Genomic DNA, 13786 nt, shown 5'->3' on the forward strand with positions numbered 1-13786 from the left:
CTTGGCTTTTTCCTTCAGAGTTGCTTTGGCTATTCTAGGTCCTTGGGACTTTGTGTGAATTTTAGAATCAGTTTAGAATAGTTTATTGATTCCTATTTAAAACTCCTGCTGGGATTTTAATTGGGATTGTGTAAAATCTATAGATTAATTTGGGGAGAGCTGATGTCTCAACAAAATCGTGTCTTCCAACCCATGAGTGAGGTATCTCTTCATTTATTTAGGTCTTTAATTCTCTTTGGTCTTTTGCATCTTTTGCCAGATTTGTCCCTGAGTATTTCATATATTTTGATGTTATTATAAATGGCATTTTTATTTCAATTTCTGATTATTTGTTGCTGGTATATAGAACATAATTGGTTTTTTATACTGATTTTGTTTTTGGAACATGGCTAAACTCACTTATTAGTTCCACTACCTTATTGTAGATTCCATTGGATTCCCGATGTAGATGACCATCCCATCTTCAAATAAAGACAGTTTGATTTTTCCCTTTCCAATCTAAATGTCTTTTATTTTTTTCCAGTTTTTTAAAATCAATTTTATTGATACATATTCATAAATCATACAATCCACCCAAAATGTACAATGGTATTTGATATAATCACATAGTTATGCATTTATCATTTCATTCATTATTAGAGCATTTTCCTTATTCCAATAATAGTAATAATAAGAATAAACAAAAAATGGACAAATAAAAAACTCTACCCCTTAATATCACTTCTCAATCTCTCTATCCCCTTTTATCTCTTTTTCCCACCTCACAGCACTGGCTAAAAGTGTTCAATATAAATGGTGAGAACAGACATCCTGCTCATATTACTCTTCTCAGAAGAGAAGCATTTAGTCTCCTACTCTTAAGTATAATGTTAGCTGTAGTTTTTTGGTAGGTGTTTTTTATCACCTTGAGAAAGTTCCCTTCTATTCCTAATTTTATCAGGAAGGTTGAATTTGATCAAACTGCATTTTCTGTATCTACTAAGATATGATGATATGGTAATACGGTGAATTACATTGATTTTCAATTGTAAAACCAACCCAGTATTCCTGGAATAAACCCCATTTGGTCATGAATATTTTCCTTTTTCTATAGTTATTGATTGATTTGACTTGTGAAAATTTTGCTAAGAACATTTGCATCTCTTTTTATGAAGGATATGAGCCTATAGTTTTCTTTTCTTGTACTATTTTTAGGTGGCTTTTATATCAGGGCAATGTTGACCCCATAGAATAAGTTAGGATGTTTTTCCTCCTTGAGTTTTCTAAAAGAGTTTGAAGAATTGGTATTATTTCCTTCTTAAGTATTTGGTAGAATTCATGGGCAAATCCATTTGGGACTGGAGATTTCTCTGTGGGAAGATTTTTTTAAGTACAGATTGAATTTCTCTAATAAATATAGGGCATTTTGGCAATCTATTTCTTCATGAGTGTGCTTTCATGGTTTGTTTCTTGCAAGGTATTTCTCCATGTCATCTAAGTTGTAGGTTTTATAAGCATAGGGTTGTTCACAGTAGTCCCTTATCCTTGTAATATCTGTCTGTGTAGTAATGTCACCTCCCTCATTTTCCTGAAATTGGTAATTTGCGTTCTCTCTCTCTCACTCTTCTTTTTTTCTCTCTCTCTTTCTATCACTCCCTCTCTTTCTCTCTCTCTTCCTATGCAGCTGGGCTAGACGTTTATCAGTTTTATGGATAGTCCAAAGAATTAGCTTTTGGTTGCCTTGATCTTTTTCTATTGCCTTTCTGTTCTATAATCTTGATTTCTGTTTCGATATTATTTCCTTCTGCTTACCTTGAGTTTAATTTGCTGTTTACTTGTCTTTTTCTAGTTTCTTAATTTGGAAGCTGAGGTCATTGATTCGAGATCTTTCTTCTCTACTAATATAGCCATTTAGTACTATAAATTTCCTCCTTGCTGCCGCTCGAGAAGCATCCCGCAATTCTGATATGTTGTATTGTCATTGTCATTCTGTTCAAAATACTTTCTGCTCTCCCTTTTTACTTCTCTTTGACTCATGCATTATGTAGAAATCTGTTATTTAGTTGCCAAGTATTGGGGAATTTCCCAGCTGTCTTTCTGTTATTGGTAGCAAAGTTAAATCCACTGTGGTCAGAGACTGTACTTGCTTTCTTTTCAATTTACTGAAACTGGTTTCATGGCCCAGAATATGGCGCATCTTTATAAATATGCCGTGTACACTTGAAAGGAACCTGGGGTCTGCTCCTGTCGGGGGGAGTGTTCTACAAATGTCAACTGCGTCAACTTGGTTGATGGTGTCGTTTAAGTCTACCCTTTCCCCATGGGCCTTCTGCTCACTTGTTCTATCAGTTACTGATGAGGGGATGGAAATAGCCTACTCTAACTGTGAAATCGGCTTTCTCTTGGCAGTTCTTGGTTTTTGTTTCATGCATTTTGACTCTCTCTTATTAGAAGTATAAATGTCTGGGATTGTTTTGCCCTCTTGACTAACGCTCCCTTTATCATTATAAAATGACATTTTTCCCTCCTGGTAATAGCCTTCCTTCTGAAATTTACTTTGTCTGGTATTCACAGAGCCACTCCAGCTTCCTTTTGATTTGTGTTCACATGCCATGTCCATTTCCATTCTTTTACTTTTGACCACTTTATATCTTTGTATTTGAGATGCATTTCTTATAGGCAACAGTGGGTCTAGCTTTTTTTTTTTATCCAATATGTTTTTAATTTGACATTTAATGTGATTATTGGTTTAGTTAGGATTAAGCCTACCATCTCACTGTCTGTTTTTTATTTGTCCCACCCGTTCTTTTTTCTTTTTCCTCTTTTTCCCACGTTCTTAGGATTGTTATTCTTTATTATTCTAATTGTCTCCTCTGTTAGTTTATTAGCTATAACTGTATTGTTAGTGATTGCTTTGGGGTTTATTGTATACAAAAACGTTTCTATGTTTGTTTAAACAGCCAATGATCTTTTAAAGAAATTTAAATAATAAGAAAATAATCTTATACAAATCTAATACATATGTGTTTTCAACAATTGTAACAAATGTTCCACACCTGTGCAAGTTGTTAATAATAGGGTGGTATATGGGAATCCTGTATTTTACCCATGACTGCTCTATAAACCCACCGCCTTTCTAATTCACCATCCCAGGATCCATAGGATGGAGGAATAAAATATGGATCAGAGTGGACTTACTGGTATTCTACTATAAAACTATCATGACTAGTAATGGAAGAAACATAGAATTGATGTTGAGAAAATGGCCACGGGAGTTGCTGAGGGCAGGGAGAGGGAAGAAAAGATGTGATGTGGGGGCATTTTCGGGACCTGGAGTTGTCCTGAATGATACTGCAGGGACAGGTGCTGGACATTCTAGATCCTGCCATAACCCACTGAATAGACTGGGGGAGAGTGTAAACTACAATGTAAACTATAATCCATGCAGTGCAGCAGTGCTCCAAAATGCATTCACCAAACGCAATGAACGGGCCGCAGTGATGAAAGAGGTTGTTGATGTGAGAGGAGTGGGGGTGGGGTGGGGGGTGGGGTATGCGGGAACCTCTTATATTTCTTAATGTAACATTTTTTATGATCTATGTATCTTCAAAAAAATACAATAAAAAATGAAAAAATAAATAAATAAACTTAAATATTTCCCCATCTAGTCATCATTTTTTGTGTTCTTTCCTTTGTGTGCAGATCCATATTTCTGTCTAGCATCACTTTCCTTCTGCCCGCAGGACGTCTTCAACATTTCTTGAGGGGCAGTTCTGCTGGTGATTTTTTTTTTTTTTTTACAATCCACAAATCTTTTATTATTTATTTTTTTAACATCACTTATGCCATGAATTCATAGGGAATAGGTTCCAGTAGCTCAGGCTCCTTTCCATTAGTTCTCACAAAGTGTGCTTCCCTGGGTGGAGCAGGCTGGCGTTTCAGTTGGACCCAGGTACCTTTCTCTTTAGCTTCCTTCTTTTTTTGATCATTTTCCTTCACACGTTTTAGGAAGCTATCTCGGCTCTTAGAGTGCTTAATATGCTCAATGCGTACATTAATTCTCTTGGCAAGAATCTTGCCCTTAACCTGTTTGTTTACCACTATACCAACAGCATGCTGGGTAACATTGTAGACTCTTCCCGTTTTGCCATGGTAACATTTGTGGGGCATTCCTTTTTGAACAGTGCCCATTCCCTTTATGTCTACGATATCACCTTTCTTGTAGATTCGCATATATGTGGCCAAAGGAACAACTCCATGTTTTCTAAAAGGCCTAGAAAACATATAGCGGGTCCCTCTCCTCTTTCTCTTTGTGTTTGTCATTTTGGCGAATTACTGCAAGATGGCGGTTCCGGCCGAAAGGAAGCTCTGCTGGTGATTAATCCTTCAGCTTTTGTAAGTCTTTATTTCATGTTTATTTTTTGCAAGATTGGGTATAGAATTCTAAGTTGACAATGTTCATTTTCCTTTCAGAGTCAAAAGATGTTTGTCCCATTGTCTTCTCACTTGCATTGTTTCCAACAAGAAATCTGCGTTCACCCTTGTCTATTTTTCCTTTCTACATGGAATATCTTTTTTTCTGACTGGTTTAAGATTTTTTTTCTTTATTACTGGTTTTGAGCAATTAGGTTATGATGTGCCTTGGTGTGGGTTTTTAAAAAATTTTTTTTTCTCATTCTTATGCTTAAGGTTCATTGAGTTTGGATCTGTGAGTTTTATAGTTTTCATTGAATTTTTAAATTTGGGGGCCATTATTTACCCAAATATCTTTTCTGTCCCCCTCTCTCCCCTGTCCTTTAGGGTCTTTCAAACACCTGTACCTATCATTAGGCTGCTTGAAATTGTCTCACATCCACTGATGGTGTTTTAATTTGGGGGGGGGGGGGCGGTTTCCTCTGTTGCATTTTGGATGGTTTCTGTTGCTCAGTCTTCATGTTTACTAATCTTTTTTTTTTTTCCTGCAATGTTTAACCTGACATTGAGCTCGCCCAGTGCTTATTTCATCTCACACATTATCATTTTCCATTTCTAGAAGTTCAATTTGGTTCTCTTTTTTTTTTTATAGCTCCCATATCTCTACTTAACTTTTTGAACTCATGGGATACCGTTATAAAAACTGTTTCAACACCTTCTTCTGCTGTTGTAACATCTGTGTGCGTTCTGGGTTGGTATCGACTGTTCTCTTCACTGTGGGTTGTGCTGTCTTGCCTCTTGGAGGACATGCTCATCTTTGATTGGATGCCATCCTTTGTGAGTTTTACCTTGTTTGTGAACTGGATATTTTTCCATTCCTGCAAACACTTCGTGAGCTTTGTTCTAGGATCAAGTTAAGTTACTTGGAAACACTTGGATCCTTTGGGGCCTTATATTTACAATTCGTTAGGCAGGTCCAAAGCCACATTTACTCTAGGGCTAATTATTTCCCACTGCTGAGGCCAAATATTTTTGAGGATTCTACCCAGTGCTCTGTGAGTTTTTCCAGTTTGGTTTCTGCTCTGTCTGATGGCCTTTCCCCGCCTCCTCCCCCCTGTGGTCAGTAGCCCAGAGAGTCAAGGCCGGCTCCCCTGCCCATCTCCAGGCTTCTTCTCTGGTGCCCCATGCCCCTTGGTATTCCAACCTGGGAGTTCTCACTGCCTTGTCTCCAGACTCTCAGCTCGGGGAACCTTCCAGGTACAGCCTGGGTTTCCCCTTCCTGAGCTGCAGCCTGGAAACCCCTGAAAAAGTCAGCAGGGGCGACCTTAGAACTCCCCTCGCTCTTACCCCAACTTCCGGTGATGCCCAGTGTCCTGAAGACCATGGTTCCGTGTATCTTGCCTTCTCCCCGTTCCCCCATCTTGCTCAGCAGCAACGTTTCGGTGCCGTCTCCTCATCTCCCCAGTGTCCACCTTGCCCAAGACCGCCAAGGCTTAAGCCACGGCCTTCCATTCAGCCTGAGCGGAAGAGGCGGTTTAGACCTTGGAAAAGGCCCCTTAACTTCTCCAAAATGCCAAGATATGGTCAGGCACAGGATCTGGAGTTAGTTTGCCGGAAGAACCAACACACAAGCCCCAGCTCAACAACACAGCTAAGGAGTCGGCGAAGAGCGGTGACGCTCAGGACCCGACACATGGAAGAATTCTGACAGCACCAGGGGGAAACGGGGACTATCGTGTGAGCCCCCACCCTGCCCCTGAAAGCTTTGCAGAGCCCAGAGGCAGTGGTCCTACGGGCCAGGGGTTTGCAGAGAGATTGGCAAAGATGTGAGGGTGCCGTGCAGAGGGAAGTCTGCACCCACTGCTCTGGAAGATTCCAGGAGTGGGTCTGGGCTGCCAGGGCAAAATTCTTCCCTGTAGTTCTCTCTTCCTTCTGAGCCTCATTAGGGCCTGGAAGCCACTACCGTAAGCCACCAGGTAAGGACAGGTCTAAAGCAGGGACCTCACACGTCCTGGGCCACCACTGCCTGAGCCCTAGGGCTGCTCAGGTATCAGTTAATCCCCACAAGAGCCCCTTGAGTTTGGATTCTTGGCCCCATTTTACAGATCAGGAGCCAGAGGTCCAAGTGCCCAGATGAGAGATGGAAGAAGACAGAGGGTCACTGGGAAGCTTGTCCGTACTCCAACCGCCATCTTGTCCTTCGTTGCCCTTGAGGCCAGGAACCTCTGCTCCCCAAGCTCCCCAGCTGAGCGGCATCCGGGGGGCGTCTTGGACCCCAGCCCCTGACTTCTGGTCTGTTGCAGCGTGTTGCGACTGGGGGACGTCAATGAGCTTCCAAGCTCCCTGCAGGCCTCATAAGCTAAATAAAGCCCCGATCTTTAATCGCACCCCCGGTGGTTAATGATAGGCTGGGGGGGGGGGTGGCAGAGCGTGGGGTGGGAATTTATCCTAAATAGGTCACATCAAGTGCCCAGTAAGTGTGGGTCTAAAATTGGAAGCGAGAGGAGGTACCTCGACTTGCTCCGACCTTGGTTCCTGCAACCCCCCCACCCCCAGGGGGCCGCGAAGGGGCCAACAGGTGGTCCTAACCCGGGGACTCATGTGCCTGGATTCCTGTGTCCTCAGCCGCGGCCCTAAAATAGACCAGGACATTAGACCCCACGTCCACTCCACCCGGCCTCTCCATGAGGGGCCGCAGGGGCTGATCCTGCCAGCGGCCAGGGCCGCGGCCGGCAAGGGCAGCTCAGGAGCCGGCGCTGGGCTGCTGCTCGGCTCCTGAGGGTTTGGGGCAAATCCCTCAAGTTCTCAGGCCTCCCAGCTCCCGACTGCGCGCCTCTCTGCTGCCCTGCATGGGCAGGGGGGCACAGGCTCTAGAAGGGCCTGCCTCCCACGGCCTTTCTTGGCCCTCCTCATCCCCAAAGCCCTCACGGGCTGCCCACCCACCCAGAATTCTGCCGACTCCAAGTGACCTCGGCCCGCGCCCGCTGGCCTGGGTGGGCTTTGCATGGAGACCGCTGTGTTTCCCACGGGGGGCTCCTGGCTTCAGACTTGGGGCCCTGGTGGGAGGCGGGCGATGACCCCAACTCGATTTCAGCCCAGGGCAGCTTGCTGCACCCCGTTCTTACAAGAACGGCGCTGAGCTGCCCTTTGCCCACAGCTGGGGAAACTGAGGCAGAGAGCTGGGAAGTCCCACCACCGGTGTGGGCAAGATCTGATGCTGGCACCCAGCTCTGTCACCACCCACATCTCCTGCCCTCCTCTCTGGGCCCCAGGAAGGGCTCCTCGGGGTTCCTTCTCCCCAGGCCCGAAGCCACCAGCTGCCGAGATATCCAACAAGGGCATCCTGGCGCCAAGGCTCCTGCCCAGGCTATTTTAGTTGCCAGGAATTTGTGCACAGTCAGCACGAGGCAGGACCCTGGAGACTCTGCGCCGGGCAGGGCTCCTCCGTCCCCCGGGAGGCTGGGGGTCACAGGAGAACGGGGCCTTCGCCTGATCGCCCCTGTTTCAGGCAGCTTGGAGCGTGGCCTGCGAACGAGCCTCCAGGTTTCTCTGGGGCCGTGGCCTCATGGATTTCCCCTCAATCAGTTTCTCAGCAGGCCCTGGTCTGTCCTGAGTTCAGGGGTCCTGGCCTACGGCCCCCGGGCTAGCGGGGTGTGACTGCGTGCCCCCAGGTGCTGTCACCAGCCCCACAAGGAAGCCCTCCCTCCCCCCGGACAGGGACCCCATGCCCAGGAGTGGGGGACGCGCCCATGTCCTTCTCCAGCTTCATCTAGAAGCCATAGCTTATCTTTTTTTGGGTCCCAAAACGCCCGCCCCTCAAACCCAACGCTGAGGCTGGCGCCCCAGCAGACGGTCAAGGGCCGTGCCAAGGTGAAGCGCCATGTCCCGGGCTATTTTGGGGCCCTGCTTGGGTTACAGGCATCCGAGCACTTCCAACAGGTGGTGGGACCACCCAGATGTCCCCCCACCACAAGCCGGAGCGGGCGCGGGGAGGGCATGGGGCCGGGCGTACGTGCCTGGAGTCTGGTTTCAGTGCTGCCTTCCCCGGGGGCACCCACGTTTCTTGGGCCTTTTATTAATAACCGGCAGGCACTGGACTCAACAAAAACGCTAGTTGTTCCAGACTCTTCTCAACCCTTTCACCAGAAGCTGTAGGGGCAGCAAGCGGGCAGGGGGAGGGGGTCTCTTCCAGGCCCACTGGTTTCTGGAAGTTTTCTTTTTATGCAGAAAGCCTTTGAAGGTTGTGAAAGTCCTTGAGGGCGGTATCTTAGGGTGGGGGCAATTCTGAGCTTTGCAGCTGTGGGTGGAAGGGAAGGCTGGTGAGACCACCTGAACTCAGCCAGCCCCATTTGGGGGGCTCCCCGGAGTGGGGCTTGTGGAAGGGCCTGGCACCTCCCTGCGGAGGGTCCTCCAGCAGCCTGTGTTGTGTCTGTTGCCCCCGCAGGACCACCTATGTTGAAACCTCCCCTAAATTGGAAGAGACAGCCAAATCCTGGCTGCGACTCCCCCCCGACCAGGCCCCTCCAAAAGGGGTGTCTGAGTCCCCCAGCTGCAGATATCCCCGGGACTTCCGACCGCCACCCTCTAGATCCCAGGGGACGAAGAGGCAGGCAGCATGGTGGGGCACCCCAGCCAGAGGGCAGGGCGTAGCTGCTCAGGCTCGAGCAGCCCATCCTGGAAACTGAGGCCAGAGAACTGCAGCCCCTGAGATTTGCCCTTTATGGGGTTCAGGCACGGGAGGCCCGAGGGGGCGGTCAGTCTGGCCTGTGCCCTGCCCAGCCTCCCCAATTCCCCTCCTAGCCCCAGCAGCACCGCCTTTGTGCGCAGGCAACTGCCTACAACTTTAAGGCTGCAGAAACAAGTTTTTAGAAGAATTTCCATTTGTTTGTCTTCCAATCAAGGGAACTTGACAAGAGCTGCTTCCTCCTCCCGGGGTCTGGAGAGCCCCAGGAGGGGGGCGGGGGCCCCACCGGAGGTGGGTGCCAGAAGACAGTGGGTAGATTCAGCGGGAGGCGCGCTCCCCGGGGACCTGGAGGACGGCTGGAGATGGGGCCCCGCGGCGCCCGGGGCCTGATTGGTCGTGGCCTTCAGGCCATATGGAGGCCCCGCCTCCGGACGTGCCTGGCTTGGGTTCCCGGCCTTGGGCGCCGCAAGGCCACACAAAGATGGCATTCATGGCGAGGGGCCCTAAATTCTCTCAGGAATGAGGCAGGGTTTAAATAAATCCATAAGAAAGTTGGATCCCGGGGCCCGGGCCTGCCCGGGGCGGTGGGTGCCACGAACGCGCAGAGGCAGGGGCTCGCCCCTCCCCCACCCCGACCGGAGCTGAATCAGTCACATTTCCGCTCTGCCCGTTAGCAGGGGTCTCCCCGCAGACCCCTGCCCGGCTACTCAGGGGCCTGGCACCGTGTGTGTCCCGCGGGCCGGGCACTGCCCACGTGCCGCCACTAGCCCTCGGGGCTGGGGGTGGGGTGGGGGGTGGGCCTGGGGCCCTGTCGTCCTTCCTTTCGTGAAGTGTGTCGGGGCCGAGCGCCGGTGGGTGCTGGGGTGCGGAGAGGGGGAGACTCAGGACACACCAGCTCTTTGCTCTGCTTTAGCTCAGACCACGGCCGCATTCTTGGGGTCCGCTCCACGGGCCACCTGCCCTGTGACAGGCGCTCGGGTGAGTGAAGCCTCGGCCTTCTAGGTGGGGAAACTGAGGTAGGAAATGACAGGGACTTGTGCTGGCAAGTGGACGCTAAATGGTACCCCCCCCACCCCGGGAGGAAGGAAGGTGGCCGGGCCTCAGTTTACACGCACCCTAACCAGCGCGGAACACGCAGGCCAGGTGTGTGAGTGACCTCTGACTTCTTACAGGGTCGTGGGAGGCGGGATGCTGGTGAGCCTTTGCTCGAATCCAGAGCTTTCCAGAAGGCTGAAGCTGCCGGAGGGGGCCCAGGCAGCCCCATGCCTGGCCTCCCACATGGCCACACGCCACATGTCCAAGGGAGCACGTCCCCCGCCCTCCCTGAGCTGCTTGTGAAGGGGTCTGGCAAGCGGAGGACGGCAGACACTTCCTGTCCATCTGGCTCCGTCCTTCCCCCTCAGACCAGAACCTTCCAAAGAGGGAGAAGTGAGCAGTGTCAGGGCCCCCCGCCCCTGCTGGCAGGGATATTTCAGGAGTGGGGGCAACGGAGGGCAAGGAATGTGGGGGTGTCGGGGCCCCTTTGCTCAGAAAGCTTAGCAGTGTTCCCCTTGGAAATGGGGTTTCGTTGAGGAGGCCCCACCTCCCGAAACCTCCCTGGAAAAGAGTCTTTCAGGAAATGCAGTGAATGAACCACCCAGTGGGGTCCATGCCACCCAGCGGGTTGAAATCCAGGCAGGACCCTCTGACACCGAGAGATGGTGACCCACAGAGCAGGATCGGCTCCCCAAAGAAGCTCGGGGGGTGAAGGAGAAGGCGAGAGGCCAAGAGAGTGTAGCTTCCTGGAAGGAACATTTCCAGTGCCCTTTTGAAGTCCTGATGAAACACTGCATTTTTATTTTAGGAGGTGCTGGCGATTGCACCCAGGGCCTCATACATGGGGTGCAGGCGCTCAACCCCTGGGCTGCACCCACTCCCCTCAAATGCACTTTTGAGACATTTTGCTGAAACAGAGGCACGGGTGGGTTGGGTGTTCTCCCCCAGCGCTGTTTGTAACGATAAAAAGTTGAAGCCACCTCTCTGTCCGTCGTCAGAGCAGATGCCGGGTGAGCCGTGGTGAACCGCGGCGACATCCGTTTCAGGAAGACTCTACCGTTGGGATGACAGACAGGGAGAAGCCAGGCGACATGTACGGGCAGGGGAAGGCCTGGAGCGTGTTCTCAGGAGCAAAGCCAAGTCGGAGAACTGTACGTGGCAGATGATCCCGTTTGTTAAAAAAAGGAAAAAAAAATGGTGCGTGTGTATGTACATATTTAGTTAGATGACTGTATATGCCTAAAAATATTCGGTAGGATCCACAGCAACCAACTCACAGCAGTTGCTTTGGGGAAGTGTACATTCTTCCGTATTTGAATTTGTTATAACAAGCCAATGCCGTTTCTGACATACACAAATAAAGATTTAAAACAAATTACTCGCCACTGGATAAAATCATGGCTCCAGGAAAATGGGCCGCCTCCCCCTCTGGGTCCTGGTCACGTGCCCATCCCCACCTTCCTCCCCTGCTTCTGGGCACCCAAAGGAGAAGCACGACCCCGGTGTGTGGTCTGGCCCAGGGGACCCGCCCAGAGGGCTCCCCAACATAGGAGCTGGGTGCGGCCGGAGGACATGGTCAGGGACAGTGACTCCTGTCTGTTTCAGCTGAGTCCGGCCCTTCCTTCAGACAGAAGGTGCTCTGAGGGTGCCCCTAGATAGGGAGGGAGCACCCCACTGTCCGTGTTTGAGAGAATGCCCGTTCCTCCCCTCGAGAGCCCATTCAGCCGTCCAGCGGGGCGTCAGCTCACGAAAAAGACACGTCGTGGGTGGAAGCCTCCCTTTCTTTGGTCTCCTCCTTCCCCAGCTTAAGAAAGTCACAGTCAGGTACCTCTGATTTTTGCCAAAAAAAAAAGCCAGGGGACATTGCACTGCCATACTCCACAGGCGTCACTGAGGGCAGAGGAGCCCATGCCGGTCGCTGGGTGGAGCTTGGAGACTCGGAGTACCAGTGCGGTGCCAGGGCAGAAGGCACCTCGGTTCTGGGGGGCTGGAAAAGCCGAGAGGCTTCTAGATGTAGGTTGGCAAAACCCCTCGTTGAACCTACTGGGTACCCCAGTCCCTGAGACTCTGGGGTGGCTGGAGAAGGTGCCGGAAGAAAAGGCAAGGAGGAGGGAAAAGAGAGAGGGCTGGCTTTCCAGGAGTGCCACAGGCTCACCGTGCCAAGGCAGGCACCGGTGGCTGAGGAGAGGCCTGGGGACCATCTCTCAGGGACGCTGGGCCGAGCTCCTGGGGCCACCTCCCACCACTGGCATCCCGTCCCCTCCACCACACCACCGCCTTGTCATCTGTCCTTCCCACCACCCCATGCCCACACACATCCTGCATCCTGTAGCCTCTTTTTAGCTTCGTCCACTTGGGGGGGGCAAAACACACTGCCTTCCACGTGCCCCGAGCAGTCCCATTTTTCAGAGGGAAAGAATTAGGTAGTGACAAAGAACAGGCAAGAAACAAACTAGATAAGGGAGGTAACCGTGCTGGAGTCGCCTGCTGCGTTGGACAGGGGTCTTCAGAGAAACAGAATTAATAGGATGGAGGGGTGGAGGGATGGATGGATGGATGATGGGTAGAGGGATGGATGGATAAATGGAGGAATGGATGGATAAATGGGTGGATGGATGGATGGATGGATGGATGGATGGATGGATGGATGGGTAAATGGATGGATGGATAGATTTTAACAAACTGGTTCACATGACTGAGGGGCTGGCAAGACCAAAATCTGTAGGTCAGGCCTGCAAGTTGGAAACTGAGGCAGGGGTTGCTGCTGCAGTCTTGCTGCTGGGTCTTCTCTGGGAACCCCACTTTTCACTCTTCAGACTGTTCAGCTGATCGGACGAGGCTTGCCCAGCGAGTGGGCACATCCCAGCAGCCATCACACCCGACCGAACGGGAGGCCAAGGACCAGCCCCGGCCCCGCAGAAGGCGAAGGCAGGAGGCGAGCCCGGAAGCTGCCAGACCGGGTCAGGAAGGCGGCCGTGCCGAGGAGGCGAGAGAGGCTGCGGCAGGGACCAGGAGGGCTGCCCCCCGGACTGGCCACAGGCCTGCGGGACCCTCGAGAGGCCCGCGTGGCGGGATGGGGAGCAGAGGGCAGAGGGCAAAGTGCATTCAGTGGGACACGAAATGGAGGCTTCGGCGACGCCGTTGAGAGAGGAGGCAGAGGAGGGCAGCGGCCGGAGGGGCCGGCCCCTGCAGGGTTTACACGGTAGGGCGGGAGGGTCTCGAGAATGTCTGCAGCCAAGGGAGAGGCCACTCGAGAGCCCGGGGAGGGTGGGAACAGCTCAGCGGGCCTGACGAGCTGCAGGCCTGGGGGACAGAGGCCCCGGGCCCAGGGGAGCTGGCAGGGCGCAGGTGGGCGTCGAGGCCTGGGATTTCTGGGTGGCAGTCCCACCCTGGGGGTAGCTCTGGACCGCGTCCAGTGCTGCATGCGAGGAGGCAATGGGGTCCTCCCGGCAGCCACCGCGAAGGTACACTGACAGCCCAAACTGACAGAGGGGGAGACTGAGGCCTGGGGAGGTTAGATGCCCAAGGCCGGAGGGCTCGCCACGGGGAGGCAGGCCTAGGACAGAGTGCCCGCTAGGCAGGGACCCCAGGCTGCGCCTCGCTCTAGAAGCCAAGCAGCTCACCCGGGGCCCCTGCCGGTGCCCAGCCCCCACCACCCCCGCCTCCCGACAGGGC

The 13786-nt window shown here is 51.3% G+C and overlaps 1 protein-coding gene across 1 annotated transcript; it reads right to left on the reverse strand.

The window, feature by feature from the left end:
- Window positions 1–3790: 3790 nt before the first annotated feature.
- On the reverse strand, window positions 3791–4339 carry LOC105744749 (large ribosomal subunit protein eL21-like). The gene has a single exon (XM_058294920.2). It carries the CDS (start codon window positions 4300–4302, stop codon window positions 3820–3822), a length of 483 nt encoding a protein of 160 aa, XP_058150903.1. The 5' UTR covers window positions 4303–4339; the 3' UTR covers window positions 3791–3819.
- Window positions 4340–13786: the final 9447 nt, after the last annotated feature.

The sequence above is a fragment of the Dasypus novemcinctus genome, chromosome 3 (assembly GCF_030445035.2).
Source record: "Dasypus novemcinctus isolate mDasNov1 chromosome 3, mDasNov1.1.hap2, whole genome shotgun sequence".
NCBI lineage: Eukaryota > Metazoa > Chordata > Mammalia > Cingulata > Dasypodidae > Dasypus > Dasypus novemcinctus.